This window comes from Geotrypetes seraphini, chromosome 5, assembly GCF_902459505.1.
Source record: "Geotrypetes seraphini chromosome 5, aGeoSer1.1, whole genome shotgun sequence".
Lineage (NCBI taxonomy): Eukaryota > Metazoa > Chordata > Amphibia > Gymnophiona > Dermophiidae > Geotrypetes > Geotrypetes seraphini.
The window spans coordinates 224,865,760-224,882,036 of record NC_047088.1 but is presented as its reverse complement, the minus strand read 5'-3'; the positions used below and the strand labels follow the sequence as shown (position 1 = coordinate 224,882,036).

The 16,277-nt window shown below is 47.2% G+C and overlaps 1 protein-coding gene across 1 annotated transcript in view; it reads left to right on the top strand.

Moving 5' to 3' along the window:
• Positions 1-16,277, top strand: part of ACVR2A (activin A receptor type 2A) — a 162,069-nt gene that overhangs the window by 66,334 nt on the left and 79,458 nt on the right. Inside the window, exon 3 of the mRNA XM_033945599.1 lies at positions 6,592-6,701. Within this exon, the coding sequence (XP_033801490.1) occupies positions 6,592-6,701 (110 nt within the window). The remainder of the gene's footprint in view (positions 1-6,591; positions 6,702-16,277) is intronic.

Here is a 16,277-nt window from a genome sequence, read left to right as displayed (position 1 = left end):
CGTGAGCGCGGTATACAAAAGTTTTTAAACATAGTTCCCACCCCGCCCGACGCCCGATTCACCCCCCCAGCAGGACCGCTCGCACCCCCACCCCGAACGACCGCTCGCACGCGCTCCAACCCGCACCCGCATCCACGATCGGAGCAAGAGGGAGCCCAAGCCCTCTTGCCCGGCCGACTCCCCGACGTCCGATACATCCCCCCCCCCGGCAGGACCACTCGCACCCCCACCCCGAAGGACCGCCGACTTCCCGACAATATCGGGCCAGAAGGGAGCCCAAACCCTCCTGGCCACGGCGACCCCCTACCCCCACCCCGCCCGACGCCCGATTCCCCCCCCCCCCAGCAGGACCGCTCGCACCCCCACCCCGAACGACCGCTCGCACGCGCTCCCACCCGCACCCGCGATCGGAGCAAGAGGGAGCCCAAGCCCTCTTGCCCGGCTGACTCCCCGACAATATCGGGCCAGGAGGGAGCCCAAACCCTCCTGGCCATGGCGACCCCCTAACCCCACCCGGCACTACATTACGGGCAGGAGGGATCCCAGGCCCTCCTGCCCTCGACGCAAACCCCCCTCCCTCCCTCCAACGACCGCCCCCCCCAAGAACCTCCGACCGCCCCACCAGCCGACCCGAGACCCCCCTGGCCGACCCCCACGACACCCCCACCCCCCTTCCCCGTACCTTTGCTAGTTGGCCGGACAGACGGGAGCCAAACCCGCCTGTCCGGCAGGCAGCCAACGACGGAATGAGGCCGGATTGGCCCATCCGTCCCAAAGCTCCGCCTACTGGTGGGGCCTAAGGCGCGTGGGCCAATCAGAATAGGCCCTGGAGCCTTAGGTCCCACCTGGGGGCGCGGCCTGAGGCACATGGTCGGGTTGGGCCCATGTGCCTCAGGCCACGCCCCCAGGTGGGACCTAAGGCTCCAGGGCCTATTCTGATTGGCCCACGCGCCTTAGGCCCCACCAGTAGGCGGAGCTTTGGGACGGATGGGCCAATCCGGCCTCATTCTGTCGTTGGCTGCCTGCCGGACAGGCGGGTTTGGCTCCCGTCTGTCCGGCCAACTAGCAAAGGTACGGGGAAGGGGGGTGGGGGTGTCGTGGGGGTCGGCCAGGGGGGTCGCGGGTCGGCTGGTGGGGCGGTCGGAGGTTCTTGGGGGGGCGGTCGTTGGAGGGAGGGAGGGGGGTTTGCGTCGAGGGCAGGAGGGCCTGGGATCCCTCCTGCCCGTAATGTAGTGCCGGGTGGGGTTAGGGGGTCGCCGTGGCCAGGAGGGTTTGGGCTCCCTTCTGGCCCGAACAACTAGCGGGGGGGGGGGGGGTTCGCAAGAGCCAGGAGGACCTGGGCTCCCTCCTGGCCCGATATTGTCGGGGAGTTGGGGAGTCGGGGGGGCAAGAGGGCTTGAGCTCCCTCTTGCCCCGATCGTGTCGGGGGTGCCGCGGTTGGCTGGGGCAAGAGGGCTTGAGCTCCCTCTTGCCCCGATCGTGTCGGGGGTGCCGCGGTTGGCTGGGGCAAGAGGGCTTGAGCTCCCTCTTGCCCCGATCGTGTCAGGGGTGCCGCGGTTGGCTGGGGCAAGAGGGCTTGAGCTCCCTCTTGCCCCGATCGTGTCGGGGAGTCGGGACCGCTAAGAGGAAGCAGCAGGACTTCTACATGATGGGGGGGTCAGGAGGCTGTGGGGGTGCGAGCGGTCCTTCAGGGTGGGGGTGCGGGTGGGAGTGCGTGCGAGCGGTCCTTCGGGGTGGGGGTGCGAGCGGTCCTGGGGGGGTGAAGGGGGAGAGGAGAGTCGGGCGGGCGAAAGGAGAGTCGGGGTGGCCAGAGGAGAGTCGGGGCGGGCGAAAGGAGAGTCAGGCAGTGACGGGAGAGTCGGGCAGCATGCGCGGTATACGGGTGTGCGCGGTATATAAAAATTTCTGTACATAAATGTGTGTTTTTTGCGCGCTATACCCGTGTGCGCGTTTTACACGGGTGCGCGTTATCTATGTGAAAATACGGTATATTGCTAATATGCTCTTGATAAGAAAATTTGTCATCAATTATTACTCCTAGTATCTTTGGACATGAATCTTCAAATTTGCACAGTGCTCTTTTCTCCTGTACTATTTATAGGTCTATCGGGGAGATGTTTTTATTCATATAGGAGAGAAATGTGTTTCTTCCCAGAGACTAGGGCAGTGGGTCACAGTCTCAGGTTTGCATTCTTCTTCGGTCACCATGACCAAGAGTATGGGATTCTGTACAGGTTCTAGGATCCATATTGCTGACTCCACTGGGAACTTCGACTTGCTTTCCCATTATAATGCTACAGCAGTCGCTTTTGTTCCGGTGGTTCCTGGTATCTCAGGGCTCCAATTATTTGGTAGGCTCCTCAAGCATCGCTCTGTATGATTTGGTGGCTTGGCAAGATTTCTCTTTTCAAAGGCATGCCTCGGTCTTTGCTTGACTATCTCATGGCCACCAATAATCCCGGGCTATCAGGTTGGGGGGCTCGGTGCCTTCCATCCTCAGCTCCAGGAGTCTGGTCTTAAGAGGTGACTCAGTACTTATTCATTCTTCTACTCTGGAGCATGGTCAGGCTACTTTTTCTGGAGCTTCAGACCATTCTTCTGGAATGACGCTGAAGGTCTTTTCAGTCAGTATTTTGATGGGGGTATTTCTCTACAGCCTGGGCAGTAGGTAATGTACTCAGTTGGCGGGTAGAGTTGTGGTTCTATTTCAATGGGTGGACCCTCATCTTCCTCTTCTGTTGGCAGATCATTTTATGGGTCAGGAAAAGAGTTTGGATAGACTTTCTCTCTACGAAATCCGTGCATGGCCCATTTATTGTATGTTACAGTGTACAGCGCTGTGTATGCTCTAGAAAGTGTAAAGGTTAGTACTAGTGAAATCTTCTACATCCTGGATATTAAGAATTTTGGCTCAGGCGTTCCAGCTCTTTTTATGGAAGTGAGATCTCCTTGAACTAGACCTCATGGCCTCGTCTCAAAATTCTAAGCTACCTAGCTTCTTCGGCGGGCACAGGGAGTGGGAGTCAGAGGGGGTAGCAGCGTGGCTTCTTTTTCGCTTCTGGTTTCTCTTTTTCCAGTGTTTTCCCCTGGCTGATGATGGCTTGGATTTGCCATCTCAAGCTCGCTTTCTGGGCACAGTATTTGTAGAATCTCTGGATTGGCTGCGCCATCCTTGCTATGCGGATCTGATGAGTCTTTCGATAGCCGGACTGTTGAGTTTCCTGGTATCTCTGGATTTGCTCACCTAGGGTCCGATCAACATGGATATTCGTACTACTTTGGTATTGCGACCTAGCTTTTGAAAAGTCATGGCTGACGTGTAAGGGTTATGCGACACAGGTTGTTTCTTCTCTTATCCAGATGATACAGACGTCTTCACCTGTGGCTTCTGCTTCCTTTTGGAGGTTTTTCCTTTCTTGAGTACTTCTCAACAATTGCACCCTTTCAGAGTTCTTTTTTGGCACAAGTGTATTGCCAAGGGCTTAGCGTTCAATTCCCTTCAGCTTCAAGTGCCATTCTTAGCTTGTTACAAGGGCTAGGTATATTGCTCTTCGATTACTTCTCAGCTTCATATAGTTCAGTTCCTAAATGTACACCTTTTAGAAAGCCCTGTCCGGAGTACAGTCTTAAGGTACTTCTTCGCAGTTTACCGAAGGCCTCATTTCATCCTTGTCTTTTGAGACTCTAAAGGGCTGTGCCTTTGAACACGGGGTTTCTTGTGGCCATGGCTTCAGCTCGGCGGTTTTCCGAGTTGCAGGCCTTGTTTGGCGGGGATTCCTATTTCTGATTTACAAAATCTGGTGTGTCAGTTCGGACGGTACCACAATTTCTTTCTAAGGAGGTGTCATCCTTTCTTTTATGCCACTCACTTTTCCTTCCTGGGAGAAGAAATGGGGAGATGTGCTTGTATTCACTGCATTTTTTGAATGTGTGTAGCGTTCCCCTCGAGCTAGGTTTCTAACGATTTTTAGATCACCTTTTTGTATTCTTCACAGGACGCCTCAAACGTATGGCTGCGTCCAAAGCCTCCATCGCTCGATGGGTCCAGGAGGACATTCTTTACACTTGCTTGATGACAGGGAAGTGGTTGGCGAAAGAACTTCATGACCATTCCGCCAGAACGATGGCTACTTCTTGGACTCGGTCCAGAGGTTTTTTCCTTGGAGGAGTTTTGTCTCGTGGCTACTTGGTCTTCCGAGAGTGCTTTCTCTCAGCATTACTGGTTGGATGTGGGGGCGCATGCAGTAGACGCGTTTAGTGCTTCGGTTGTTGCGGAGGCGGCATTTGCTTCCCACCCAGATTGAGGTTTGCTTTGCTACATCCCATTGGTCTCTGGATTCATCTGCTGCTATTGCTAAGGAAGGAAAAATTATGTTCTTACCTGTTAATTTTCTTTCCTTTAGACGCAGCAGATGAATCCAGAGCCCCACCCTTTCTGGATATTGTCTGTCGTTTTTTTCTTTTCCAACTTTCGAAGTTTGTTATTATTGATGGTTGTATTCTGTATTATTGCCTTTTGAGATTTGTTATGGGAAATAAGTTTTTTACATGCTATGCCTATTGATGGTTATGGATGCTTGGGCAAGGAGCTATATTGGAGATACGGGAGGAGTGCCAGCCAATAGGACCACCTGTTAATCAGTTTCTCTATCTCCGCCTGCTGGTAGATGTGTGCTATCCCATTGGTCTCTGGATTCATCTGCTTTGTCTAAAGGAAAGAAAATTAACAGATAAGAACATAATTTTTCCATAGGTTATGATGAACCCCCCAAAACCTACTATACCAGTGGTCTCAAACTCAAACCTTTTGCAGGGCCACATTTTGGATTTGTAGGTACTTGGAGGGCCTCAAAAATTCTTATTAAAGAAATGACAATTTTGCATGAGGTAAAACTCTGTATAGTTTATAAATCTTTCCTTTTGACTAAGTCTTAATAGTAATATTATAATTTATAGCTAAAGAGACATATGATCAAGAAACTTGTTTTATTTTACTTTTGTGATTATGATAAACGTACCGAGGGCCTCAAAATAGTACCTGGCGGGCCGCAAGTTTGAGACCACTGTACTATACCCATCTGTCTACAACCCCAATAGTCCTTATGGCTACAGGTGGCATCTATATGGCAGTACAATAGGGTTTTGGGATTTTTTGGTGGACTCACATTTTTCACCATGAATGTAGTGGTTAGAGTGGCTTATGGACCTGGGTCCTCCTCTCTGGTTCATTAGCCCACCCAACAGAAGCCACCTCTGTGTAGCTCTAGGCTTTCCTATGCCTGCTGATGATGATCCAGAGGCAGGTATGTACGTTTTTATTCCTATTTTTATGGCAGTGTGACGGGGTCAGTGATCACTGTCTGTGGATCTGTACTTTGTTAGAAACAAATCAAGAAAATGCAACTTCAAGGTGTATATTCACAAAAAGTGCAACATACAAATACACCCATAAGATGATTCAAACCACTTCAATATATAAGGAGACGAAAAGACCTCAGAGACCTTTAAAAAGCCAAAATCTACTTTGTTAGCAAGTGAAGCAGGTCATGTCTCAATCACTGGTCAGAACCCCATGTGATACTTAATGTGAAAAGTGCAGCGCAGAATAAGTTTTCAATTATAAATAGTGCAAAACTTTAAGAACAGCACTTATCTTTTTGCATTTAAACTATTTATAATTGAAAACTTATTCTGCACTGTTTACGGCGCCTCAGACATGGAATTCACTCCCACTATATTTAAGAGAGGAGAAGAATCTGGAAAAATTTAAGAGCCAACTTAAGAGCTTTCTTTTTAAAGATGCGTTCAATACCTAATTGAAATGTTAATTTGCTCTTTCGTTAATTGCTCTTTTGTCTATTCTCAATTTTAATTATTTATTTGTCCTCCTATTCCTATTTTTTTACCTTTAATTGTTGATTCTTTCCTATCTAAGATTGTATTTCTACCCCACCTGTCCTATTGTATGCTTGTTCTGTTTTAATTAGTTTGTTTATGTGATTTATCCCCTTGTTAATGTTATGGTCTATTTTATGTATATTTTAGAAATTTATTTTACCATGTGTACATCGCTTAGTATTTGGAATAGGCGATTAATCAAATAATAAAGAAACTTGAAAATTGTGCATTCTCCTTGGTGACTTACGTGAAGAGCAAGGTGAAAGATTTCACCAAGCCATAAAAACAATGGAAATCAAATACCAAGGAAGATTCGATGTACAAATGATGGCAGACTATTGTTGGAATCTTAATGGGTGAGCAGAGTGAAGAGTGGTATATGGCACGTGTTCTGTATCTCAAAAACTAGAGCTGATAGGAGAAAACTGGTGCCATTTTTAGAATCAGCAGGTGAATTATACCCAGAAATAGGTCTAACATTTGAGTCACCAAAATGAGTGTTGGCTGGTATCTGTAACTGTATAGTGTTATCCAAAGACATCAAGATAAGTAAGCATAGTTTAATAGGAAATTGTGTTTTAAGATTGTGTTGTCAAGAAGACTGTGTAAGTATGTTTGTGTAAGATAGCCATTTTAGTATTAGTAATGACAAAACAGAAAAACTAATTCTATTTTCATTGCACTTTGTTGCAGAAATGATTGCATAGAAAAAAAAGATAGTCCTGATGTGTTTTTCTGCTGCTGTGAAGGCAACGCTTGCAATGAAAGGTTTTTCTATTTACCAGAGATGGAAGTTACACAACGTAAGTACTTTTAAAGCGTTTAATTTTTACATTTGATTTTAAACATGCATTTCTATCTTAAAATATGTTTGATTTCGTTCCATTTCATTACATGCCTAGGTAAACTTCTTAACAGCTTCTGATTCAGATTGTGTTTCCATTAATCATACTTGTATAAGCAAAATTGGTGGGCTTTAGTGTAGACTGTTGGGCACATAATTACAAATTGTAGGATCCGTTTCTCCCATACGCACAAATGAGAATAACATATTTTTTTAACTATTTTGAATAAAAATACATATTGATGCTATGAAAGGATCTAGTAAAGTTCCATGTTTTTGTTGCATTGTCTCGTATTTAGTCAAAATAAGTGTTTTATATAATGAGCCATTTTGTTGCCAAAAAGTGTTAAATTTTGCCACTAGGGACCTGAAATGTAGCCATTTCTATTTATCATTTCTATTTATCATTTCTATAACGCTGAAAGGCGTATACAGCACTGTATATTTTGACATTTAATAGACAGTCCCTGCTCAGAAGAGCTTACAATCTAACTTGGACAGACAGATATGACATATAAGGTTGGGACTGCATAACCCAAGACGAGAGGAGCTTTTAACTTGAACACTGCCAGAGATGGAGCCATTTAAAATGATATTCCATGCAAACTGCCTAAATTTGGCAGGACAAATTCATGCTGAAGTATCTCTCTCTCCCCTCCCCTCTTTATGGGATTTCCCCTCTTACAGGAAACAGTAAAGTTGCATGAAGGTTGCAATAGCTATCCATATGATATTTCCCCTTTCTCTTTTATCTAGTAATTTAAAAAAAAGGTGTTATTGCTTGTTCCTTACTCAGCCAATATTTCCTTGTCCATGTCAGACCAATCCAGGCAAGTAGATTATGTCCTTCTGCCAGCAGATAGAGGTAGAGAACTAAAGATTAGAGTAGTCTGCTTCCAAAAGTCTGTGGGCCCAGATCCTCAGTGGGACTGATTTTCCTTCCCCACTGGGAACAAACTCAATTGGAGCCTGAAAGAGAGTTTGGAGAGGAGAGTTGAAAGGCTGACAGCTACTGTGCTGCCCTTAGTGAAACCTGAAGAGATTACTATGAATGATATTTGGTTGTCAGTGGCATTTATACGAGGTTTGTACACAAGGTTTGCTCACTTCCATCAAATGTTTTCTTCCCAATTGATGGCTAAATCTCAGGCCAAGGAGGATTGGTCTTGGGCAGTTTTTACAAAAGTAAGTGGTTTGGACAGGTGGTGAAAGATCTTAAAACTGTCCAGTCTGCTCTGGTACTCAGGAAGAAAGTTATTGAAAAGAAAATTGAAAATATTCAGTGTCACAAGGCATTTAAATGTTTAGAAGTTAAATTTTCCTCAAGTACTGGCTGTTTCCCCTAAATCAGGGGTAGGGAACTCCGGTCCTAGAGAGTCATATTCCAGTCGGGTTTTCAGGATTTCCTCAATGAATATGCATTGAAAGCAGTGCATGCAAATAGATCTCATGCATATTCATTGGGGAAATCCTGAAAACCCGACTGGATTTCGGCTCTCGAGGACCGGAGTTCCCTACCCCTGCCCTAAATCTTATTTTATAGATTCCATAGTGAGGTGTTGTGCCACCTTTGAATAATACAGTATTTACTGTTTATTGATTGCTAAGTAAGGAAAGATGTCCTGGAGAGATGGAACTTTACTGGATGTAATTGCTGTACTGGAATCTTAGGAACTGGTTATAACATTATTGGGGGTTTTTTGTTTTAATCTAAAATAGAGTCTATATTACAACATAATTTGTTTCTTAGGACTGTATTTCTAGGGAGAAATCTTCATTTAACCAGATATTTGTGAAAAAACCTCATTAACGAAAGAGACATGGCATCAACACTTCCCTTTTTTTCCTGATTATTCCTCTTTCTTTCTATTAAAATTAAAAGGAAAAAGCTAAGCAAACTAGCCAAAAAGGGAAATAATCCTCTTCAGAAAGAATCTAAGAGCAATAATCACCAAAGAAGTTACTTAAACAAAACAAAACGCCCAAATAAGTTTACATGGTTTCCACAAGCTATCCAACATTGCCCACTGATCAACATTAAATAAACACCTACAATTGTGAAGGGTCAAAGAAAACAAAATAAGCTTCTCAAAGCTGAATTACACATTTACATGGACATCTCATACACTACTTAGAACCTAAGCAAGATACTTCTTGCCACGTCTCTTTCGTTAAGGAAAAATTATGTTCTTACCTGTTAATTTTCTTTCCTTAGCAACAGCAGCAGATGAATCCAGAGACCAATGGGATAGCCCACATCTACCAGCAGGTGGAGATAGAGAAACTGATTGACAGGTGGTCCTATTGGCTGGCCCTTCTCCTGTAACATCAGTAAGCTCTATCTCCCAGCAGGGGAAAGTCGCTATTCAACTAGCTCCTGAATTCTGGCTGTACCTGGTTTGTTGTTTTCTCCTGTTGAGATTTCTCTTCAGTGGGACTGCCATTCTGTTTCTCCTGTTGAGGTTTCTCTTCAGTGAGCTAGCAATGCTATTTCTCCTGTTGAGATTTTCTCTTCAGTGAGACAGGGGTGTCCGTCTGAACGGTGCCGGCTTTAGAGGTTACACTTGGGCCCCCCCTTGTCCCTGCCTCACCCTCTCTCCTGTGATAGAGGGCTACCTGGGTCTCTAATTTTTCTTCTTTCCCTTATAAAAAAAAAAAAAGAGAGCCCCCTTGCTGTTTATGATTGTGCCTTTTCAGGGGTGCTAGACCGGTGTCTACCGGCGTCTGCCCGCCCTGTCAGCTTGGTTGTGAGTATTCCTTTTTCACGTTGCTTCTGCGGGCTGTGTATTTTCTAGTGGTGTGGGAGCTGTGTGATTTGTTTTGGCGGTTGTCTTCGACCTTAGGGTTTTTGTTGTTGGTTTTAGGTTTTGTTCTGAGAACGGGCTGCAGTGCGGTCGCATGGTTCCCTGCAGTGATAATTTCTTTCTCAACTGCTTAGCTTTGTTGGACAATTTGCAGTATGTGGAAATTAAATTTGGAATGTGTGGATGTTTCTGTACAGGGCTCCAGCTTGGGGTTTTGAGCATGGTTATTTGAATTTGAGCTTTCCCGCGCGCGGGAGCGCAAGCTTTTTCGGCTGCGTGGGCGGGAGAGTGCTAACGCTTGCGGCCTGTTCCTGGGGCTGCCCTTTGCACGGCGGGCGTCGCGGCTGTGTTCGCATCGCCAAGACGGTCGCTGTTTGTGAATACAGTACCTGTCTGCGAGCAGGCAGCTCGTGCTTGTTCTCCGACGCTGGCGCCGTGGATTTCTTGGAGTCTGTTCGGCAGCTTCTTTTCTCTGCGCCTTCTGCAGCCTCCCTGTGTTCTCCACACGGATGCAGGGGGCCGGCGCTTCAGGCACCTGCTTGATCTCTGGCACTGCCGAGTTCGCTGCAGCGTGGATGGTGTTATCCACGGAGGGGCCATGAGTTCGGGTGGCCGCGGCTGAGTTCGCTTATACGGCTGCTTAGTTGTTTTACCGTGGGCTGGGAGTCACGGTCTTACGGCGAGCAAGAGGATCGCGCTCCTGCGCTGGTGGGGGCGTCCCAGTGTTCGGAGCCTTGCTTTTTTAACTAGCTGGTATTGTCCTCTGCCGCAGCTTTCTGTGCCCTCGGAGGGGGATGCGTCGGTAGTGCTAACAGTTTTTGGCCTTCCTGGGATACAGGCGCTATGTGTGGGGGTCTCCCGGGTTGTTTGATCTGCTGTGATAGCACTCTTTCCGGGGGGGAATCTCTGCAGGCCCTTAGAAGGGATATCTGCTCTGTACTTCCCACCCTGTTTCAGCTGGCCTCCGTAATGGGTTACCGGCAGGCGATTCCTGGGACAATTTTGGCAGCTCGCAGGTGAGTTCCCAGTGCTTCACTCGGGTCTCTCCTAATCTAGCTTGGGGTCTCCTAAGGGTGAGAGTGTATAGGTTGGGATGTTCCATGCATATTGGGGCCATTCCTGTTGCGCTTTAGACCTGCACATTTGGAGCAGTTCTGGGGGCATGGGGCTCTTATCGGTTTCCTGTCTATTGCTAGCATTCCAGGGTCTTAGGCTGGGGTGTCCGCTCTTTGGCTTTCCCTGGGCCGCTTTGACCTATTTTACATTTGTGCATGAACCTTGCAATGTAACATGAATTTGACTTTCAAGACTATATACGAAATTTTTCCTTTGAGAGCTGTCGTATTTTGGAGTAGCTGACATGCGATGTTCCGATTGCACGGGCTGCTGTGGATTTGTCCTACTCATTCTTATGTTGCATAGTATGTTCTCAGGAGGTGTTTCTTCCTTCTCTTCAGGACTTGTGATTCCCCTCCTGCTCGTTTCCTGTCCACTACTTCACTTGCATGGGGTCTTTGCTTCCCCTGCCTGCTCTTTCGACTGCTCACGGAAAGAGAGATCCGGTAATATCAGATTGCGGATCTTTGGGTTTTTCTTTCTACTGGTTTGCATTATTTTGCATTATTTTCTCCCATTTCAGCTTGGGGTCGCTGTGGTATTGTGTGTCCTCAGATGACGCTGATGCGGGATCCCCTTCCCGGGTTCCTGGAACTTCGGTCAGGGATTTCTGCTCTTCTAGAGCTAGGGGTTGCCCTTCCTTTTTCTTCATAGTGCCCGAAAAAAAAAAAAAAAGGGGGGGACTTGGTCTGACTGGTGTTAGTTTCCTATGGGTCACTTTGGTCACCTCTCTTGGAGCAGTGCTTTTGGTTTTGGCACATGGCACTTCGCTCCCCTAGGCTTTCCAAACCTCTTCGCAATTAGGGGCAATGGTGCCGTTGTGGCCCTGCCAGGCGATTTGCCTACTTCCTTCTGGATGGACTGCTTGTTTCTGACGTCTTCTGGCCGGCCCTTTGACTGTTACGAAACGGGTGGTTTCTGTTCCTCAGTTCTTTGGCCATGAATCGGCGAACTTACGCAGCGCTCCCATCTCCTGTGATATTTATGGATTTCTCAGGGTGTTGTTTTTGTTTAATAGGAGCGAAAGGTGTTTCTTCCCATGGACTAGGGTGATGGGTCCCAGTCTCAGGTTTGCTTCTTCTTCGGTCCCCCTGCCAAGGGTAGGGTTTCGGTACAGGTTCTGGGATCCATGTTCCTGACTCTTCTGGGGCCTTCGGCTTGCTTTCCCGTTTTACTGCTCCAGCGGTCGCTTTTATTACGGTGGTTCCCGGTATCTCGGGGCTCCCGTTATTTGGTATGCTTCTCAAGCTTGCTCAGTGTGATTTGGTGGATCAGTGGGATTTTTCTTTTTAGGTGCATGCCTCGGTCTTTGCTGGACTGGCTCCTGGTCGCCAACCTTTCCGAGCTGACGGGTTTGGGGGGCTTCGTGCCTGCCATCCTCAGATCCTCCAGTCTGGTCTTGAGAGGCTATTCAGTACTTTTTTAGTTTTCTGCTCTGGAGCATGGTCATGCTACCTTTCTGGAGCTTCAGACCATTTTTCCAGTGTGCCGCTGCAGCTCTTTTCAGTCAGTATTGTGATGGTGGTATTTCTCTGCAGCCTGGGCAGTAGGGGATATACTCAGTTGGCATGTGTCGTCTTGGTTCTACTTTCATGGGTGGACCCTCATCTGCCTCTTCAGTTGACAGCTCACTGTCCGGGTCCGGAAATGAGTTTCTATTCACTTCTCTCCATGCAATCTGAGCATGGCTCATTTATTGTATGTGATGGTGTTCTGCACTGTGTGCGCTCTAGCATGTGTGAATGTTGTTCATAGAGAGATCTTCTACATTCTGGATCTTGTGAGTTTAGCTCAGGCGTTCCAGTATGGAAATGAGATCTCCTGGAACTAGACCTCCTGGCCTTGTCTCATGATTTTATGCTTCCTAGTTTCTTCGGCGGACACAAGGAGTGGGAGTCCGAGGGGGTAGCAGCGTGGCGTCTTTCTCGCCTCTGGTTTTTTCTTTTTTCAGAGTTCCCCATAGCTAATGCTGACTTGGCTTGGCCATCTCACGCTCGCTTTCTGGGCGCAGTATTGGTAGACTCTCGGGATAGGCTGCGCCCCTTTTTTACTGGGCGAATCTGATGAGTATGTCAACCACCGAACTGTTGAGTTTCCTGGTGTCTCCGGTTTGCTTACCTAGAGTCCAATCACCATGCTTATTTGTGCTACTTTGGTATTACGACCTCACTTTTTGACATGTCTCGTCTGAAGTGTAGGGGTTATGCGCTGGCATGTTGTTTCTTCTCTTATTCTGGTATTCCCCTGTGCCTTCTGCTTCCTTTTGGAGGTTTTTCCTTTCTGGGGTGATTCTCTCCAGTTGCTCCCTTCCTGGGTTTCTTTTTGGCACTAGTGTATTGCCAAGGGATTGACATTCATTTCCCTTCAGCTTCAAGGGCCATTCTTGTCTTGTTACCTGGGCTTGTTATCTTGCTCTTCGCTGGCTTCTCAGCTTCATGTAGTTCTGTTCCTACACGGAGTACGGTATATTTGTACGCCTTATAGTACGCACTGTTCAGAGTGTAGTCTTAAGGTACTTCTTCGCAGTTTACCGAGGGATTTATTTCTTCCTTGTCTTTTGGGATGCTAAGAAGCTGTGCCGTTCCGCACGTGGTTTCTTGTGACCGTGGCTTCTGCTCGGCGGTTTCCGAGTTGCAGGCCTTGTTTCGGCAAGGATCCCTATTTCTAATTTTCGCACTCTGGAGCGTCAGTTCGGTCGGTACCTCGTGTTCTTCTCGGGAGGTGTCATCCGTGCTTTTAGGGCATTCTCACTTTTCCTTCCTTCTACCTGGGGGGGAGAAATGGGGGACCATGCTTTTCACTGCATTTTTTGCATGTGCTTAGCGTTCTCCACGGGCTAGGGTTCTAACACCTTTTCGTTGTTTAGATTGCTTTTTTTTTTTTGTATTATTCACAGATTCCAAAGCCTCCATCGCTCGATGGGTTCACGAGGACATTATTTATGCTTGCTTGATGGCAGGATAGCCGTTGGCGAAAGATCTTCATGTAAATTCCGACTGAGCTCTGGTTACTTCTTGGACTCGGTCCAGAGGTTGTCTTTTTTGTTTTGTCCGTGGCGGGGCTTGGACTGCTTGGTCTTCCGAGAGTGCTTTATCTTAGCTTTACCGGGGGGATATAGGGGCACGTGCAGTGGGTGCATTGCGTGCTTCAGTTGTTGCGGAGGCGGCGTTTGCTTCCCACCCAAATTGAGGATTGCTTTGCTACATCCCATTGGTCTCTGGATTCATCTGCTGCTGTTGCTAAGGAAGGAAAAATTATGTTCTTACCTGTTAATTTTCTTTCCTTTAGACACAGCAGATGAATCCAGAGCCCCACCCTTTCTGGATATTGTCTGTTTTTTCTTTTGCAGCTTTCCGAGTTTCTTATTGTTTAAGGTTGTGTTTTGTATTGTTGCCTTTTGTGATTTGTTATGGGAAAGAAGTTTTTTACATGTTATGCCTATTGATGGTTACGGATGCTTGGGCAAGGAGCTATACTGATGTTACAGGAGAAGGGCCAGCCAGTAGGACCACCTGTCAATCAGTTTCTCTATCTCCGCCTGCTGGTAGATGTGGGCTATCCCATTGGTCTCTGGATTCATCTGCTGTGTCTAAAGGAAAGAAAATTAACAGGTAAGAACATAATTTTTCCTTAACGAAAGAGACGTGGCAAGAAGTATCTTGCTTAGGTTCTAAGTAGTGTATGAGATGTCCATGTAAATGTGTAATTCAGCTTTGAGAAGCTTATTTTGTTTTCTTTGACCCTTCACAATTGTAGATGTTTATTTAATCTTGATCAGTGGGCAATGTTGGATAGCTTGTGGAAACCATGTAAACTTATTTGGGCGTTTTGTTTTGTTTAAGTAACTTCTTTGGTGATTATTGCTCTTAGATTCTCTCTGAAGAGAATTATTTCCCTTTTTGGCTAGTTTGCTTAGCTTTTTCCTTTTAATTTTAATAGAAAGAAAGAGGAATAATCAGGAAAAAAAGGGAAGTGTTGATGCCCCTATATACCATATTTTTCGCTACATAAGACACTTTTTTTCCACTCAAAAGTGGGTGGAAATCTCGATGCATCTTATGAAGTGAAGATACACAATTTGTACCCCACCCCATACAGTTGCACAACAACCCCCGCAGGACCACCTTTTTAAAACACACCTCACCCGCCACCGCCACAGTCCCTTTTTCAAGCAGCCTGGTGGCTGTACCTTTTTTTTTTTTTAACCCCATACCTTTTAAAATTCTTTCTTCTCGACAGCTCCGTACTATTTCAGGCAGACGCATGAGTCAGGAGCGCGGAGGTCAGGACTAAGCTTTCTGCGCTCTCGCTTGGGCCCATGCCGCTTTTTGAATGGCCGGCAGCTGTTTTTGCGAGACTCGCGAGAACTGCCGGCAGCCATTCAGAAAACATCATGGGGCCAGGAGGGAACGCGGAAAGTTCACACCTGACCTCCGCGCCCCTGACTTGTGCGACTGCTGCCCTGAAATAGTACGGAGCCATCGAGGGAGAAGAAGTATGAGAAGTTGCGTCAGATGAGAAGCTTCCGCCCACAAACACGCGACTGCAGGCAAGCTTCGCCGGCTTCAGTAAGTTTTTTACGAAAGCGCCATGAAGGTAAGAGGGAGGGAGATAGATTTGGTTGTAGGGAGGGAGGGAGGGGGCCACGCGCGATCGGTGACTGTGCGCCTTCCCCCCTTAACTGCGGGGACAAGGCCATTCTCTGCTCCTCGGGGCGTGGATGGCCTTGTCCTCGTGCCCGCAATGAGCACTTCCCCCCCCTCCACCGTTTCGGCGGGTTACCCGCAGCTACCTGTGGCTAGCCACGGGTAACTGCCATCGTGTCATTCTCTAATACAAAATCACCCAGGCATGCAACCAGGCAGGCAGATTTCGCTGGCTTCAGTAAGTTTTTTTTTAATGAAAGCGCTGTGAAGGTAATGGGGAGGGAGGGAGATAGATTTTGTGAAAGTGGAACTTATTTGCTGGATGCGATACGACCCTCTTCCCCTATATCTTTCTCTGTGGGGGAGGGGGAAAGAGAAAGAATATACTCCTCCTCTGTTACCGATTGGTCAGAATCGTTCTGGGGCAGGGAAAGGAGGAGGAGAATTGTTTTCCTTTTCTATTTTTTCTTCCTTTTCATTTTAAGCAGTGATTAATTGCACTGATCCCTCAAAATCTAAAACTGTGCAGGAAGGAAGGGACGCGCTGCGAAGGTAAGGGGGAGGGAGGGAGATTCTCGGGCCACTGAAGAGCAGTGAGGTAGTGAGAGGGAAGGGTGGATGCTGCGGTGACGGGGCGGTGAAGGGGACGGACGGGGCGGTGAAGGGGACGGTGGTCCGGTGACGGGGTAATGACAGTGACAGATTTTTTTCCCTGTGTAATTCTCTATTTTATATCACTCCACGTATCACCCACATGGTAATTATTATTCTTCCCATTTTTTGTCTGGGTTTCCTCTTAAACCTTCCTGGCTTTCTTTCACCTCTCTACTGAGACTCCCTAAATATCCTGTTTCAATAGTATCCTTCAAGGATACCTCACACTAAACCATCTGCTCCTGGGCAACTGTCGGCTTTCCCTTGCATCTCAGTTTAAAAGCTGCTCTATCTCCTTTTTTAACGTTAGCATCA